The sequence below is a fragment of the Muntiacus reevesi genome, chromosome 3 (assembly GCF_963930625.1).
Source record: "Muntiacus reevesi chromosome 3, mMunRee1.1, whole genome shotgun sequence".
Classification (NCBI taxonomy): Eukaryota; Metazoa; Chordata; class Mammalia; order Artiodactyla; family Cervidae; genus Muntiacus; species Muntiacus reevesi.
Genome location: NC_089251.1, coordinates 31,832,676 through 31,850,761, shown reverse-complemented (window position 1 = coordinate 31,850,761; position 18,086 = coordinate 31,832,676). Strand labels below are relative to the sequence as shown.

Sequence of the window (18,086 nt, the reverse complement as noted above, 5' to 3'; positions counted from 1 at the left end):
GGGTCACAAAGAGTCGGACATGACTGAGCAGGCAGCTAACTTAATCTAATGGTTAAACCTAACAGTGATTTCATATGGTTCAACCTAATGTTTCATAATTAAAAATAACACATTAAGTGAAGCAGTATTTCAAAATGATGATCATGAAGGCTATTAATAACTTCATTCACTCATTTACCCATCAAACAAACATTTCCTGGGGGCTTGTGAACAAGCCATATTTGGAAGCACCAGGATACAGAATAAAGTTCTGTCCTGGTGCTCACATTCTAATGGGAAGATAATGCATAAACAGATACTGAAACATCTAGAATATCATATTATGATACGTGCTATGAAGAGAAATAAAGCAGAGCAAGGAGATAGAGTGACGAAGGGAGATTTCAGGAAGCATGGTCAGGAGGGCTTCTCTGAGATGACATTATAAAATGCAGCTGAATGAAGTGAGAGAGAGAAACCACGTGCAGCCATGGGAGAAAAAGCCTGTGGCGGAGGAAAGAGCAAGTGCACAGGCCCTATGGCTGGAATGTGCACGGCAGGACTGAAGAACAAGGAGGCCAGTGTTACTGGATTGGAGGGAAGGAGGGCAGGGGAGAGCATGGAGACACGAAATGGGAGAAGTAACCAGGGACCTGTCACAGAAGGCGGACGCAGCTTGGCAAGGGAGTCGGGATTTGACTCCAAGAGTGATGAGAGGCTGCTGGAAGGTTGAGAACAGGAAGTGGTGTGATTTGATTTACAGTTTAGAAGGAAGACCCTAGCTGTGCTGTGGAGGAGGGAGTCTAAGGAATGGATTCCTGTTAAAGGCTACCACAGTGTCCAGGCAAGAGATGAAGGTGGCATGGACTAGAATGACCGTGGTGGTGGCACGCTCTACTTTGGAGTCAGGATCAATAGATTTTTGTAGAAAGAACCCAGATAGGATTTTTTTTTTTATAATGGATAGCATATAAGGGAAGAGGAAAAGGAGTCAATAATAAGTATAATATTTTTCTTAAAAGGACGTGCAATTCTATAGAGGATCCAAACTCTTCAAAACATGTTCTTAAATCATTTCTGTAATGAGAAACGTAAATACAGCAGAGTCTAAGAAAGGCAGCTGGAGAACAGGGTATTTTTATTGATGGATGGATAATACCATTTAGAAAAAGCAGAAGCTAGGGACTTCCCTGGAGGTCCAGTGGTTAGGACTCCAAACTTCCACTGCATGGGATTCAGGTTCGATCCCAGGTCAGAGAACTAAGACCCTCATTCCACACAGTTTGCCCCCCAAATTTGAAAAGCTAAAAAAAAAAAAAAAAAAAAAAACCAAAACCCAGAAGGTAACTGCCATAGGTGATAAGGAAAAAAGAGATCCTCTGAGGACTGGAGGGGGTAGGAAAGTCTTTACTGAGGAGGCTGAAGGTGTAGTCCAGGAGGGGCGCAGACTGAGAGCTAAGACTGAGGGTCCAGTACAGGGTGGTGGAGTTAGAGAAATTAGGCTTATGACCCAATATTGCCATTTACTGACTGGGTTAGTGTGAAGGTTAAATAAAACAAATGTAATCCACCTATTAGGTGCTCAATAGACGGTAGCTACTAAGGACAGCTCTTTTTAGTATTCGGTATTCAGTATTTAATTTTCAGATTTTTCTTTTCTTTATTTTGGGGATTAGCAGCTGACTCAAATTCCATTTACCAGAAATTACCCATAGTAGTGTATATATGTCAGTGCAGCTCTCATAAAGCAGAGGGAGCCCAGCTCGGTACTCTGTGATGACCTAGAGGGGTGAGCTGGGGGTGGGAGGGAGGCTCAAGCAGGAGGTGATACACACATGTAGCTGATTCACATTGTTGAACAGCAGAAACAAACATAAGATTGTAGAGGAATTCTACTCCAGTTTAAAAAAAAGAAAGAAAAATATTACAGCAGAGACAGGAAAAAATAAGCTTCTGGGAGAAGAGGAGCTATGAGTAATCTAGACTTGGACACAATTGGAAACCCTAGAGTTAGATAATCTCACAGTGATTGAGAACCCAGAAACTTGTAGCCCATCTAGTGACTTTGTCACATAGTCATATCTCCCTCTGCTGGTAGAATTTGTTTTTGCAAGGTAAACAAATACTGATTTACTTACATGTGAAAATTTGCAGGCCCTAACCCCACCCCACCCCCCAACCCCAGTGGGTTACTGAACAACCAACTCTGCCTTCTTAACATAGTCTAACGCTGACTGTTCCTGAGACCATACCAGAAGAAGATGGTATGGGAATCCCCTGGAAAAAAAGAACTTTCATGTCAAAGGAAATGCAGCAAAGGGAGCTCTAAGGAGGTGATGAGTCTGAACTCCTAGGAAACTCATTTAAACCAGAACTAAGAAGCAACTGTTCTGCCATCTTCACAGTAAGCTCTCCCAGTGACAAAGAGGAAAGACCCCCAGTGTTTCAGTTAAGGAGTCTGAAGACTGACTATGCCACTTGGTGACTGGGTTTCCTTCCTTAGTTACTTGATTAGCCTGAAGCTTAGAGTCCTCACAATATGGGAATATTAATATTTTCTCTTTTCCTAGGGGGTTGATGTCAGGGTAAACTGAGTAATGTATATGATCATACTCTATTAACTGAAAATCACTCTACAAATATGAGTTTATTACTGTCACTTCTTTGTCTTGCCTCCCCATTTTCTTGCCTTGAAATCTCATTCATTTGCTTAGCAACTGATATTGATTACTTAAAAAAAAAATTTTGTCAGCACCAGGTCTTGATTGCAGCACACAGGATCTTCAATCTTAGTTGTGGCATGTGGGATGTAGTTCCCTGAACAAGGATTGAACCCAGATCTCCTTCATTGGGAGCACAGAGTCTTAGCCACTGGACCACCTGGGAAATCCCAGACAAGTGTTTTTAAAAAAATATTTTATAGAGAATGAATGGGTAGAAGTAAGAATAGACATAAGGAGACCAGACTGGACACTCCCGTGGGAAGCCAGGCCAGTGAAAATGATGGCTTGGGTCATAATATTGGCTGTGAAGAGGGAGAAGAAGTTGATAGATCTGAGAAATATTTAGGAAGTTGAGTTGATAGAATCTGGCATTTGAACAGATGTGTTGAGGGTAGGGGAAGAGCTGTTTACAGATCTAGGGACCTTCTTGGAGGAGCAAGCGTGGAGGGGAGAATGATGAGTTTGGTGTTCACAAGTACAACTTCAGGTACTTGGACCATCCAAGTGGCTGCATGTATTAGAGAATTGGATATATAAAGTAGAGAATAGAGAAGTCTGGACTGGTAGAAATTTAGGAATCATTTAAACACAGAGTGAAAAAAAAAACAAACAAACACAGAGTGAAGCCATAAGCTATAGTGATCACTAGAGGGTAGCATTGGAAGGAAAAGAATACTTAGGACCAAGCTTTAGGACACTCCAACATTGAATGTTGGGGTTGAAAGAGGTCAGTTGGTTAAGGACTGCCAAAAAAGGGAGACATAGAATGTGAACAACCTTACATGCAAAGGACAAAAGGAAGGAAAACTATTTCATGAATATCTTCTATGTCCTGTGAGTTTTCACATACATTATCTGACTTTAGGAGACACAGAATGTGAACAACCTTACATGCAAAGGACAAAAAGAAGGAAAACTATTTCATGAATATCTTCTATGTCCTGGGAGTTTTCACATACATTATCTGACTTTATTCTCATGTAAACCCTGTGAGTCAGTAAGCGTTCCTATCTTCACTTTTCCCACTGAGAAAATAGATGTTCAGAGAAGTTGAATAAATTTACTTAGGGCCACACAACTTGTAAGCAATAGTCTCCAGTGTCCCTCCCATGTGGGAGGATCTGGGCAAGTGCCTTGTCAGGTGGTGACATTCGGTGGGGAGAACAGGGCTGTAATCCCCTTTGTTCAGCACTCTAGTGCCAAGGGGGTAAGCCAAAACAGAGAAAGGGTAGTCCAAAAACCAAAGCCAAGTGCAACAAGAAAACAGTTCAAGAGCCAAATGGTTCATTCAGAAGTCAGGTTGCCAAAGCCAAAACCTCACGCAGTAATTGGTTAAAAAGCCAAGTTAATCACAAGCAGTAGAACTTGGTCAAAGAGAGGGCTGAGGAAGGTCAGGAAACTTCAGAAGTAGGGAAACCACCAGCTAAGCTTCAAGCTTCCAGTTGAGCTAGCATTTGGGTACGGGGGATTTAAAGATGGGAAGGAGGTGAGGAGACAGGTTTTATATAATTGAAGAACTGAGCAGACAAAAAATAACATGACTAGAAATGTTTTGTGGAAAGACTCTTCTGGTAACTCTGTGAAGAAGGGCCTCAAGATGGGAGAATAAGGACAAGTCAGACCCAATGCATAGATTCAACTCCCCTCTGCAGAATGGAACAGGGGTAGGACACTGGCTTGGTCCCTGGAGTTGAGAAATTATACTTGATTTGTATCCTAGAGGAAAAAAAATATGACAGTGCAAAAGTGGAATGCCAAAGGTAGACCTGGTCTGTCCAGGATACTTAAGGAAGCAGAACTGTTAGGCAAGCCAAGCCAGGACACATGTATGACTTAAGGGCTTTCTTAAAAATGAGTCTTCTCATAGGTACAGTACTTTATGATCAGGAGTAGCATTTGAACCTCACAACCACTTTAAAACCAATAGCTTTAAATAGATGAGAAAACTAAGGCTAGGGCAAGGTAAACTGTGTGCCAAAATTCACACAGTTTGGTGGAGATCAGAACTGTAGCTCGAGTCCAGGTTTTGTTCTATGCAAATTCTGTGTCTCTCTCTGTAAAAGAAAAGAGATTGGTCAGGGAAGGCTTCACAGATGAGGCAAGGGCAGGGCACCAAGTACAGAAGAGTTATTACAAAGGCACAAAGATGCAACATGCAACAGCCAAAAGGTAACAAAACCTGGTTTCCAGTATTATAAGTGCCTTGAGGACAAGATGGTCCAGTTCCTAGAATGAGGCCTGGGGTTTACCAGGCGCTTGTTGTTCAGTCACCCAGTTATGTTCAACTCTTTGCAACCCCATGAACTGCAGCACGCCAGGCCTCCCTGTGCCTCATGATCTCCCAGAGTTTGCCCAAGTTCATGTCCATTGCATCAGGGATGCCATACAGCCATCTCATCCTCTGATGCCCTCTTCTCCTTCTGCCCTCAATCTTTTCCAGCATCAGGGACTTTTCCACTGAGTCAGCTGTTTGCATCAGGTGATCAAACTACTGGAGCTTCAGCATCAGTCCTTCCAATGAGTATTCAGGATTGATTTCCTTGAAGACTGACTGGTTTGAACTCCTTTTTGTCCAAAGAACTCTTAGGAGTCTTCCCAAGCACCACCGTTAGAACGCATGAATTCTTTGGTGCTCTGCCTTCTTTATGGTCCAGCTCTCACAACCAAATGTGACCACTGGGAAGACCATAGCCTTGACTATACGGACATTTGTTAGCAGAGTGATGTCTCTGCTTTTCTGTTCAAAGGAATGAATGTATAGAACACAGATTCTCTCTAGGAGAGTAGCTGGAAGTGAGGCTGGGAAGTGGCAGGAGTCAGAAGATGGAGAGGCTTTTATACAATATGGAAGGCTGATGTTGGAGGAGGGGAGGGGACCAGAGTGCATGTGCAGAAAGGATGCTAAGAGAGAATCAGCTGGAAGGTGGTTCCAGGAGAGAGAAAAGGAAGGCCAGAAGTAAACCAGAGCAGGGAGTGGAAAAGACGGTCAAGAAGCGTTTCTGCGTTAGAATGCCTGGCAACACCCTGAAGGGGAGGGTGTTACATGTAGGGGTCTGCAGGCAGAAAGGCAGGAGCCGAAGAGAGAGAGGATGCTGGCTGTGGAGGAAACAGGTGTGGGCAGTGGATACCCCGCATCCTCCCGCAGCTAGGTTGCAACCTCAACAGTCACTCCTGAGGCTGCAGACCAGAGAGGGAGGGGCCTCTTGGGCTGGAGAAGTCATTAGCAACCTGCCAGAACCGGGTTAACAAAGGCAGGACTACAACTCCCAGCATGCCCCGCCCCAATGGGGTGACGGCGGGCGGTGGCTGCGCTGCACCCGCCTGGTGGGCGCAGGACCTAGGTCGGCACCGGAGCCTGTCATTCCGGAGCGGGGGTGGTCTGCGTGGCGGGGGGGCGGTGCGGGCGGGCGATGCACCCGGGTCCCCAGCGCACTGGCCACGCCGGGCTCGCGTCTCCCGCCCCGCGGCCCCGCCCCTTGCCCCACCCCAGCCGGGCGGTTTAGCTGGGGCCGCAGCGCGGCGGCAACATCACTCTCGCCGCGGCTGCTCCGCCCCATCCCCTTCTGTTTTTCTCTCATTCTCCGGTGGCGACGGCGGGGAAGGCGGAGGCAGAGGCTGCAGCAGCCGCGCTGGCTGCAATGAATGATCCCCCAGCTGGGGGAGAGGACTCCAGGTGAGCCTCTGCCCTTGAGAGGGCCTGGACCCCCGGCCCCCCAGAACCTGCAGCACCCTCCCCCCCACCCCCCGCCATGGATCCCTAGAGGAGGAGGAGGAGGAGGAAGAGAAGACAGCTCTGCCGCCCACCCCCATCCCATTTGCCTCTTCCTTTATCTCATTGTTGCCGTCGCTGTTTACGGCAGCGCTCCCTCTGCCCCAGCATGGGGCGGGCTCTGGGTACTGCCGTTCGGCAGGCGCTGCTCCCGCAGCTGCCCGGCGATTCTGCCTAATTCTCCCTCCGCAGCCAGTGCAGCGAGGACCGGAGAGCGGTGGAGGCCCGGACTGCAGCAGCGGCGGGGCCAGCTCCCAGCATCTCCACCCTAGGAGGCTGCATGCGGATTGAAGAACGGTGCCTGGGGGCTGGGCCGGCCCCGCTGATCCCGACCTAGGGAGGACAGCAGGACTACCCAGGCTGCGGAGGTGGGCCGGGGGTGGGGGGTGTGTAGGAAGGACAGAGCAGCAAGATGGCTAGTAAAACCAAGGCCAGCGAGGCCCTGAAGGTGGTGGCCCGGTGCCGCCCCCTCAGCCGGAAGGAGGAGGCTGCTGGTCACGAGCAGATCCTGACCATGGACGTGAAACTAGGCCAGGTGACCCTGCGGAACCCCCGCGCTGCCCTGGGGGAGCTGCCCAAGACCTTCACCTTCGATGCCGTGTATGATGCCAGCTCCAAGCAGGCAGACTTGTATGATGAAACCGTGAGGCCCCTGGTAGACTCGGTGCTTCAAGGTTTCAACGGCACCGTCTTTGCCTATGGACAGACAGGCACGGGCAAGACTTACACCATGCAGGGGACCTGGGTGGAGCCCGAGCTCCGCGGGGTTATCCCCAATGCCTTTGAGCATATCTTCACCCACATCTCGCGCTCCCAGAACCAGCAGTACTTGGTCCGGGCCTCCTACCTGGAGATCTACCAGGAGGAGATTCGAGACCTGCTCTCCAAGGAGCCAGGCAAGAGGCTCGAGCTGAAGGAAAACCCTGAGACAGGCGTCTACATCAAGGACCTGTCCTCCTTCGTCACCAAGAATGTCAAGGAGATAGAGCACGTGATGAACCTGGGGAACCAGACCCGGGCGGTAGGCAGCACACATATGAATGAGGTCAGCTCCCGCTCCCATGCCATCTTCGTCATTACCGTGGAGTGCAGTGAGCGTGGCTCAGACGGCCAGGACCACATCCGTGTGGGCAAGCTCAACCTGGTGGACTTGGCTGGTAGCGAGAGGCAGAACAAAGCAGGCCCCAACACCGCTGGAGGGACCGCCACACAGCCCACTGGTGGTGGCGGTGGTGGAGGGGGTGGTGGCAGTGGTGGAGAGAGGCCGAAGGAAGCCTCCAAAATCAACCTGTCGCTGTCTGCCCTGGGCAACGTGATCGCTGCTCTCTCGGGTAACAGGAGCACCCACATCCCCTACCGGGACTCCAAGCTGACCCGGTTGCTCCAGGACTCTCTGGGGGGAAATGCCAAGACCATCATGGTGGCCACCCTGGGGCCAGCCTCTCACAGCTACGACGAGAGCCTCTCCACCCTGCGCTTTGCCAACCGGGCCAAGAACATCAAGAACAAGCCCCGGGTGAACGAGGACCCCAAGGACACACTGCTGCGGGAATTCCAGGAGGAGATTGCCCGCCTGAAGGCCCAGCTGGAGAAGAAGGGGATGCTGGGAAAGCGACTCCGCAGGAAGAGCAGCCGCAGGAAGAAGGCCGTGTCAGCCCCGGCCGGGTACCCGGAGGGACCAGTGATCGAGGCCTGGGTGGCCGAAGAGGAGGATGATAACAACAACAATCACCGCCCGCCCCAGCCCATCCTGGAGACAGCCTTGGACAAGAACATGGAGAATTACCTGCAGGAGCAGAAGGAGCGGCTAGAGGAGGAGAAGGCGGCCATCCAGGACGACCGCAGTCTGGTGAGCGAGGAGAAGCAAAAGCTGCTGGAGGAGAAGGAGAAGATGCTGGAAGACCTGCGGCGGGAGCAGGAAGCCACAGAGCTGCTCGCTGCCAAGTACAAGGTAAGTGTCCCCAAGGGAGCAGGGGCTCTCCAGAGGCCCCCAGAGGGATCTGGACTGGCGGGCTCTGCTTTGAGGGTCTGTGATCTGGCCTGAAGCAAAATGTCCTGCCCTTCTGCCAAGTGCTCCCCTGGAGAAGCCAGGCAGATTTCTGTGGCTCTGGGCTGCCAGGCAGAGCAGCTGAGGAACACACTCGCACACAGAGCAAAAACAGGCAGGCAGTCTCTCGAGCCAGTGAGCTTGGGCTGGTCTGACCTGCACTGGCAGTGTCTGCTGGTGGCCCCCAGAACCGGTAAGGTCCATGGACAGCCAGGCAGGTGTTCAGCCTCATTTCGGTGCGGGTCCTCACTCTTGCTTAGCTGCCCCCCTTGTGATGTCTTCCCTTTGCAGCACCATCAGACCTCACGCTGCTTGAATACCTGACATTTGGATAACACTTCACAGCTTCCATAACTGTGTACGTGCTCTCATTTGTTCCTCACGGTAGCTATCCGGGGTCCTGGTTGCTAAACCCCCCATTTTTACAGGTGAGGGGCTAAGGCTCAGAAAAGTGACATGAGGTTCCATCCTACAAAGTAGCAGAGCTGAGCTGGAACCATTGGCCCTTAGGCCCTTTCAAATCTTGAATGGCAAGGCGAGACTATGAATGGGTCCTGCTCCCCGTGAAGGCAGTCCAGCAGTCCACAGGGCCTGTTGCTTGGAATCTTAAGAAGGAGATCATGCAGAGGGTAGGAGAGTGCCTCCGGCTCTACACTGGAAGCCTGGAGTCTAGGGCTAGATGTACTATAGCTCATTGAGTGACCCTGTGTTCATTGTGTCTTCCTTTCCTCAAGCTTCAGTTTCCCTTTTTGTAAAATAGAGGGTTGGCTTGGGTGATCTCTAAGGTTCTTCTAATCTGAGCAGCAAACCAAGCTAGCTCCTACACCCACGCCTCATCCCAGTAAGACCCAATTCCCCATCGCCCTGAGAGACCTCAGGGCCTCAGCATTCCCCTAGCCCCAAGGGACACCTCCATGCTCCGGTGGAGCTAAGCTGCAGAGGTCCCCCTGCCTGGCCGGCCACCGACCTATTAAATTTTGTTGTCATAGATGCCAGGAGTCCCTGTCCCAGGTGTTTCCAGGTCCATAGAGTCCTTAACACTGAGGACTGGAGGAAGGATGCAGGGAACCATGAGCTGATGTCTTGCTGGGGAGAGCAAAGCACTGTTGTTCTTAGTCCCTCTCAGGAGTGTGGGCTGGGGCTCAGGGAAGCACCTCCTGGGAGGGAGCGTGGCAGCAGCTGGAGGAGGGACAGTTGAGCTGCACACCATTGTCTGTGTTGTGAGAATGTGCTGCTGCACCTGGGGGGTTCTGGCCTTGCTTCTTTAATATTTAATTCACCACCAGGAGCTCAGCGAGGGTTATGCTGAGCCTCTTCCTCAAAGAAAGGATCAGGGGCCTGGCACGTTTGGGGTCCTCCTGGAAGAAGCAGGATGTAAAAGGCAGGACAGTTAGACTCAGCTCTCCAAGGAGGAAGGAAATCTGGGCAGTCTAGTGCTTTCCACTGGGAAATCTTACAGGGGTGATGTGTCATCAGTTTCATTACCAGGAGCCTCACCACTGCCCATTGCTCTTCACCTCTACCCATCCTTAAAGCCAGAGGGCAAAAGAGGCTGAAAGGGTGTTCTTTGGCCCTGAGGAAATGGCTAGAAGGGATGGAGCAAAGGATCCACTGGGATCCTTTCCACTGGGAACAGTGGATCTCCCATTGCTGGCTACTCCCTGGCTCCCTCCATAAGATTCTTGGAGCACAGATAATGGGGCAGTCAAGAGATCAGTGGCCAGTGCCAGAATTCTTGCAGTAGAGGCATAGCCCACTGAATCCCCCTTCTTACAACTGCCAGAGGCCTTGGGAAACTGAAGCCCAGACTTGCCTAGGGACACACAGGTGAGCCACACTCTTTATACTTGGTCCAGCGTCTTTCTATTACACTAGAGTCCTGCTGTTGTTACCTTGCTACTTGATAATCAGAGTAATTCATTTTTATGTAACTCTCATATTTTGATCTCATGGAATCCTCACAACAACCTTCAGAGATGAGTATTGCTATTTCCATTTGACAGTGATGAAAACCAAGGCTGGTCATGGTCTCAGTGACCTGGATTGATAGGTGGCAAAGTCAGGACTGGAACCCAGGTCTATGCTGTGCTGATTCCAAGTCTTCATGAATCCCTCCATGTGTTCTCTGCATGACTCGTGACGAAGGCCTTTGCCTCTCTAGGCCTTGGGTTTCCACTTGCCTAATGAAGGGAAGTCTGACGCAGCTCCTTGGGGACTGGGTGACATGGTCATTATGTGCCAGGCTTTCGGATATAAGCAAAGGGGGAGGGGCGTCTGGGAAATTCCAGGAGAGGAATGATTCCACATCCTGTGACTTCTTGTCACACCCAGCCCAGGACCAACAGCAGCCAGCAAGCCCAAAAGGGAGCCTGGACGGAGGACCCCAGTCTCCCTAAGGCACTGCTGGTTCAGAGTTGGCTGTTTGTAGGATGGAGGAAACAATTTGAGGGCTCTTGAGGGATCCAGTGGGTAATGAGGGGAAGAGCATGGTAGAGATAATCCCAGGTCTGCCTGGTTCACAGGGTTGTGCTGAAGATGAAGTGAGATCATTAGTGTGAGGGCATTTGAAGTAAGTTGAAAGCCCTAAGTAAGTGGAGGGCATTAGCAGCCACTGGGGGACTTCTGTTTGCCAAGCAGGGATCCAGTGATCTCCAGGACTGACATCTTTGTTTCTGGCTTAAGGCTTTCTTTCCCCTGCCACCTCAGCTGCCTTGCCATAAACCTGCAGCTGTGGGAGCAAGCCAGGCAAGAAGGATCTAGGAGCCCTCAGACGGCGGGAGCTCGGGTCCCTCCTGCAAATGAGTTTCTGCTCCCCATGTTCGATACACTCCAGCTCCTGCTTTCTGAGCTATGACATCAGCTCCCCTTCTTGTCCCCCACCACCAATTCCCTTCTTCCAGTTCACACCGCCCCTGGGGGCAGTTGAGCAGCAGCTGATGCGACCCAGTGCCCTCATTCATTCTCTCTGACTCATCTTACAGTCTGTCTCACCCGTTTTTCCTGCCCACCACTTCCAGAGTCCTCATTCCCTTTGTTCTCCCCTCACTGTGTGCAAACACCATGCCTATCTCCTAGGAGTCTCCTTTCATCTCCTCTCATATTTACCTCGAGCCTTTAGGGGGTTTGGGGTGTGCAAACGTGTGAGGGTTTGTGATTGTCCTCAGCGCCCTGTTTCTGGGTAGTCATTAGCCATCCACACTTCCGCCGTGTCTCTGGGGGGCTTGAGCGCGTACCAGAGCGGTAGGGGGAGTTGGTCAAGCCACAGGCCAGACCCATGGCTGAGGTTACAGCTCTGCACGATGGCAATTCCAGTGTTTGTGCATAGTGCGCAGTCTCACGGCCGTGAGAATGCAATGTGCGTGGGTGGTTCGAGAGAAAGCCCACTTTCATTGTGCAAGGAACATGTTTTAATGACTGTTTTCATTTTGAGCTTAATTTTTTGAGGGCTTGGACTGGATGATTTCTAAAGCTTTGGTTCTAGATCTTTAGAGGAAAAGAAGGGTGTGTAGGGGAGGCAAGGGCTGCAGATGATACAAAATACAGGCTTGAAATGAAGAGAGGACTGGAAGAGGTAGAAACAACACACTGCTTGTTGATCCCCATGTAAGTAGGTCTGGAGGGAGTGGAGGGAGGGGGCTACTTGGCTAGAGCCCAGCTCTCTCTGTAGTGGGTATGGGAAAGAGACCCTGCAGAAGCCGCCCCTGAAGCCAGAGGGATGAGGTCACTACAGAGAGTACAGACTGGGTGAATTTTCATTGTCTTTTTGTTGGTCCCTCTTCTTCCTCCCACTTCTCAGCATTGGGGTTCACTGTAAATAGTTTTGTGAAAGGAGGAGTCTGAAGCTCGAGAAACATCAGTAATAGCAAGAATCATTCCATTTACATAGCACTTACCATGTGCCAAACCCTATACCATATATTGTATCCAGATTATCTCTTGTAATCCCCACAGACACCTTCCAAGAAGGTGTTATTATTGTTTCCCTTTTATACTTGAGATAACAGAGATTTTGTGACTTGCCCAAGGCCTCGTGGTTTGTATATGGCAAATCTAATTGAGTCCAGGTCAGTTTGACCCAAACTGTGATCCTCTCTTGTGCTTAAAGAATTATGAATAACAGGATTGGTTGCTGGGGAGGTGGTGAAAAATGACAGGAGTGGGTGTAAATATGTTGAATTTGAGGTGACAGAGTTCAGTGAACAGCGGGAGATGGAGAAGGGGAGGTTTTTTTTTTAAGATTTTTTTGTTATGGATCATTTTTTTAAAGTCTTCATTGAATTTTTTACAATATTGCTTCTGTTTTATGTTTTGATTTTTTGGCCACAAGGCATATGGGAATCTTAGCACCCCGACAGGAATCAAACCCACACCCCACGCATTGGAAGGCAGAGTCTTAACTACTAGACCACCAGGGAGGTCCCAACAGGGGAGTTTAAAAACAAGCACAGGACTGGAGATGGAGTTGAGGGACTTATCTGTAGAAGAGGGCTCAAATAAGACCCCTGGCCCTCTGTTCTTGACCCTCCTTCCGTTAATGTAAGTGACTCCCAAATCGAGATCTCCTGTCTGGGTCTTTGCTGAACTTTTTTTGTAGAATGCTGTATTCAGAGGTGATATCAGAATCAGGCAGGCCTGATTTACCAGTTCTGAGACCTCAGTTTCCTCCTCTATAAAGTGGGATAATAGTAATACCTATGTCATAGTGCTCTTGAAAAGGTGATAATCAACATTAAAGCACTTTGCACAGTTCCTGGCATGTAAGCGTTCATAAATAATAGCTTCATTACTGTTATCTTCTATTACCTAATGGATGTCTTCACTTGGCTATCTTTCTGATATGTTAAACACATCACATTTTAGTTTGGCATTCAAGACCTACCAGAGCCTGGTTATCTCTCTCCAATGTCACCTACCTAAGAAAGTGATAGGAAAACCTAACAGCCAACTCCTCTACCCGATACTTTGAACTTAGGATGTTTCTCACTGCCCTTCTGCTGATTGTACTGTTTTTATATCTCAGGTTGTCCTGGTAACCAGGGAGTGGGAATTATGGCAGCAGGTTAAACTCAATGTAAAGAGCTTCTTTTTTTAAAAAATTAAAAAAAATTTTTTTTTTTTGGAGAGAGCTTCTTCTTAGGATTGATCTGCTTCAAGAGATAATGTCTCCGATCCCTGGAAGTGTCCAAGGAGAAGCTGAGTATCACAGTTGCTCTAAAGGGATTCACAAGCCAGAAAAGCCATTGAATTAGGTGATCTTTAAAGTTCCCTCCTCTTCAAAGTCCTTTATTGTTAAAAGTAGTATTTTTTTAAAGCAAAATATAGAGTGTTCAGTTCATCTTTTTGAAAATAGGATTTAAATGTTAATGTATGAATTCAACCAATAACGTAAGATATTTTCAGCTCTCTATCATGACTGGTTAGAGAAAGACAAGGAGAAGAAAAAAATGGGAGGAAAGACAGGAAAGAAATAGAGAGGAAAAAAAAAAGAAATAGAGAGGAAAGACAAATAGAGTCAGAGTTGGGGAGAAAGATGGAGAGAGAGAGAGTGGGTGAAGAGATGGACAACAGAATTTCTGGGGAGAAGAAACCCCAATTGGGAGAGAAAGAGCACTGGCATGATCTTGAGGTTAGTCTCCAAACAGGTTAGTGTCCAGTCTCTAAAGAATCCCCAGTAATCCAGGGAGCACCTGTGTTCCCAAAGCTGGTCTGGTTCCTTCCCCATGTCCCCAGGGACACCAGCCCCATGCCAGACCCTCTGAGACTTATAGGGCCAAGAGATCAGGGAACTGTGTACACTGCCCTCCTCACCCCCCACCACTGCCACCACCCATTCCAGCTGAGTCCTCTGTGATCCTTGAGAGAAGCAAGTAACCAGAGCTCCAGGCTGGGTCTGGCATCTAGGTCAGAGTCCATGGCTTCTTGGCACCACTGAGAGCAGTGACTTACATTCCTTCCTATCCCTGGCGGTGTGATCAGTTAACAGAATTGCAGTGAGCCGGGTGCATTTTGTAATATAAAGATCTGACCTGCAGGAAGTATGTAAGACTAATACATTTCCATCAGAGGTTCTGGGATTCAAGTTATGTTGGGACTCAGCAGGCCTTTTGGTCCAGTGTTAGGTTTCTCTTTCTGTGTGTTGGCTAGAGGAGTGTATTATCACATTGCCCTTAGTCATCGCCAGCCCCCAGACAGCACAAGATTGGATGAAGTGGCTATCATAATGTTCTTATTGTGCTCTGAGGACTAGGAGGATGGGCCTGGAATTCAACAGGAGAAGGGCACGCCCTCCCATCTGTGCCCTGCCAGTCTGCTGCCCCTGTCCAGTCTGGGGGCACTTCTGGGACTGACTGGGCCTGAGAGCTGCTAAATCAGGTAGCCTGAGTAGATAAGAAATGGTCTCACTTCCACCCAGTCTAATCCTTCGGCCATGACAAGTCTGCGTAAGGCGGATTCCAGTGCTCTGAGCTTATAGGGTCCCTGCACTAGGGGGTTGGTGTATATCTAGAATTTTGAATATCCTGAGAAATTCTTGGTCATTAAATCCTGGTCAGACTCAAGACTTACTTTCTAGTTGTCTCCCTTTGCTCTCAGATGTACTCAACTGAGGGGTACCAGGCCCTGGGCTGAACTGTGTCTATAGTGGTAAGTAAAGGACCTGTGGGCTTTCTCTTTCTTCAAGTGAGCCAGCAGAATAATAACAACAATTGGAATAATAATAGTAGCCACCATTTCTTTAGGGCATGCTTAATATCAAGTATGGCCTCCCTGGGTAGCTCAGTGGTAAAGAATCCACCTACCAATGTGGAAACACAGGAGACATGGGTTGATGCCTGGGACAGGAAGATCCCCTGGAGAAGAAAATGGCAACCCACTTCAGTATTCTTGCCTGGAAAATTCCATGGACAGAAGAGCCAGGCAGGCTGCAGTCCATGGGGTCTCCAAAAGTCAATTATGACTCTGAGCATGCATGCACAATGTCTAGTACTCACTGTATTCTTGAGTTGTTTTATTTAGTCCTCACAATAGCACCATGAAATAGTAGTGTTTTAGTCTCCATGTGACAAATGAGGATACTAAGGCACAGTAATGAAGGAACAATCCAAGGTCATATGCTTATGAATGTTAGCCAGGAATATGAACCGATATCTGCTTGATTCCAAAGCCCACAATCTTCCCTCCACCCTGTATCACCAACTCAGAAAGGGAGCTTCATGCCAGATCCCTGGCTAATAGGCCCCAGTGGGAGCTCTTGTCTGCTGAGATGCTTAACTCATCTCCGTTCTTACACATGATGCAAACCCCAGCCTCAGACCTCAGTCTGGGGCTGTTCATTCATATAATCAACAAATCTTCTTGAACACTATGGCCAAGAATATAAATCAATAGATAAGGTTAACTTTGTCTTTAAATTGTTTAAATTTCTGGAGTGAATCACAGGAACTCACTAATAATGGTTATCTCTAGGGATTTTATTAATAATAGGAAGGAGGCTTTTATTTTTCACTTTATACTTTTTTTACTTTTTTTTTTTTTAACAGCAAGCATACAGAGCTTCCCTTGTGGCTCAGTTGGTAAAGAATCCTCCTGTAATGCAGGAGACCCTGGTTTGATTCCTGAGTCAGGAAGATCTGCTGAAGAAGGGGTAGGCTACCTACTCCAGTATTCTTGGGCTTCTCTTGTGGCTTAATTGGTAAAGAACCTGCTTGCAATGTGAGAGACCTGGGTTTGACCCCTGGGTTAGGAAGGTCCCCTGGAGAAGGGAAAGGCTACCCACTCCAGTATTCTTGCCTGGAGAATTCCATGGACTGTATAGTCCCTGGACTCATAAAGAGTCAACTGACCGACTTTCACTTTCACTATATTACTTTGTTAAAAACAAATCTAGAATTTTTAAGGGAGAAAAATATGTAAAAGAAATGTGTTAACACATGGTTGGAAGATTGGCTTAAATGAATAATTGAGGGAGACCCAGGCTCGAGAATAATTCTTAATGGTACTCAGTTTTTGGTAATCCTGTGACTTGGACAAGTCAGTTCCCCTTCCGGTTCTGTAAGAAATGATCAATCAATGATTCCTTGCTTTCTGCACTATTTGCTGATTCACGGTAGCCCAGGTTTAGAGACCAGCCTGGATGAGGAACAGTGAGGGCTGGAAAGGAATGACCAAGCATTGCCTGGACGCGGGAGGCTGAATGACCCAGGGTCTGTAAACTACGGAGTCTACACTTTATGGATCCTTAGGTCTCATCCAGTTCTGACATTGTATTAATAGCGTTCTTTTGTCTGGCTGGGTTTTCTTCCCCAGTGTTGGAGAGAAACCTTCTAGGACAATGCAAATAAGTGAACGAAGTAGAGGAGAAAGACAAAGTTAAGGATCAGATCTGAAGTGATCGTGGTTTTCCTACTCAAGCAGATGAGCTGATTTTTTTCTTCCTGTTTTTCTCCCAGGTGTACTGAAGCATTTCTGGGCATCCATATCTTGTCCAGTGCAAGACTGGAAGTAGAATCCGACTCATCTCATTCTCTGGCCAATATGTTTCTTGATCTCTAATAGTTCCTTCTTTTTTTGACTGCGTTGGATGTTTGTTGCAGGAGATCTTTCTCTAGTTGCAGTGAGCAGGGGCTACTCTTTGTTGCGGTGTGAGGGCTTCCCATTGAGGTGGCTTCTCTTGTTATGAAGCAAGGGCTCTAGGTGCATGGGCTTCAGTAGCTGTGGTGCTCAGGCTTAGTTGCTCTACAACATATGGAATCTTCCTGGACCAGGGATTGAACCCATGTCCCCTGCATTAGCAAGTGGATTCTTATCCACTGCACCACCAGGAAAGTCCTAATTGTTCCTTCTTCTGGATGAGAGAATTACTAGCATGTAGTGTTGTGAGGCATCCAAGGAGACCCAAGGCAGGAAACTCAGACTCAGTTTCCTGATTTATGTTCCTGAGGGCAGAGAATCACTGAAAATATCATTCTTCTTCCCCTTGCCATTGTTTCTTTCATTTCTTCTTCCCTTACTGCTGGTTCCTCAAGATCTATAACCAGAGGCCACAAAAGGAGAAACAGGTTTGTGACTGTAGGCGTGGCTGTATTCCCTAAGAGGTGGGACCTAGAATTGCTGCACTGGTTGTCTGTTCTGTTCTGTGTAATGAGTGGTGGATAGATGTCAATCAGGTACTGCACCAGGAAGTAACCTCTGATATTTGGTTGTACATTATCATTTACGAGGTATTTCTTAACCTGTTATCCAGCTCACCATTCTTACCAACAACTGCAAAGTTAGTGAGTATTTGCCTCATTTTACAGATGAGAAAAACTGAAGTCCAAGAGCTAATGCCCTAGATTTCTTAGCAAATGGGATGGCAGAGTGTGTGCCAGGATTCATGTTCTCTGATTGGCAGACCCAGTGCTCTTTGTTTCTTTCCACCATGGAACTTGTGAGGTGGCCCTTCCCAAGAGCATTCGGGCTTCACCCTTTCTCAGGGACCCTAGTGATACTGATGCCCTCCCCGCAAACACGCACTTAAGAACTCTATCCCACTTATCTCAGAGGCCCCCATAAGAACCTCACACAGGCA

The 18,086-nt window shown here is 48.2% G+C and overlaps 1 protein-coding gene across 11 annotated transcripts in view; it reads left to right on the top strand.

Moving 5' to 3' along the window:
• The first annotated feature begins 6,195 nt into the window (after positions 1–6,195).
• Positions 6,196–18,086, top strand: part of KIF3C (kinesin family member 3C) — a 57,910-nt gene continuing 46,019 nt past the window's right edge. For 3 of the 11 annotated variants that reach the window (XM_065928721.1, XM_065928723.1, XM_065928720.1), the window contains exon 1: positions 6,428–8,422. In XM_065928721.1, the coding sequence (XP_065784793.1) occupies positions 6,884–8,422 (1,539 nt within the window). In that variant the 5' untranslated portion in view covers positions 6,428–6,883. Of the gene's footprint in view, positions 6,376–6,426; positions 8,423–18,086 lie in introns of those variants that run through there. The other 8 variants (XR_010662313.1, XR_010662314.1, XM_065928725.1 and 5 more) reach the window with 4 other exon arrangements.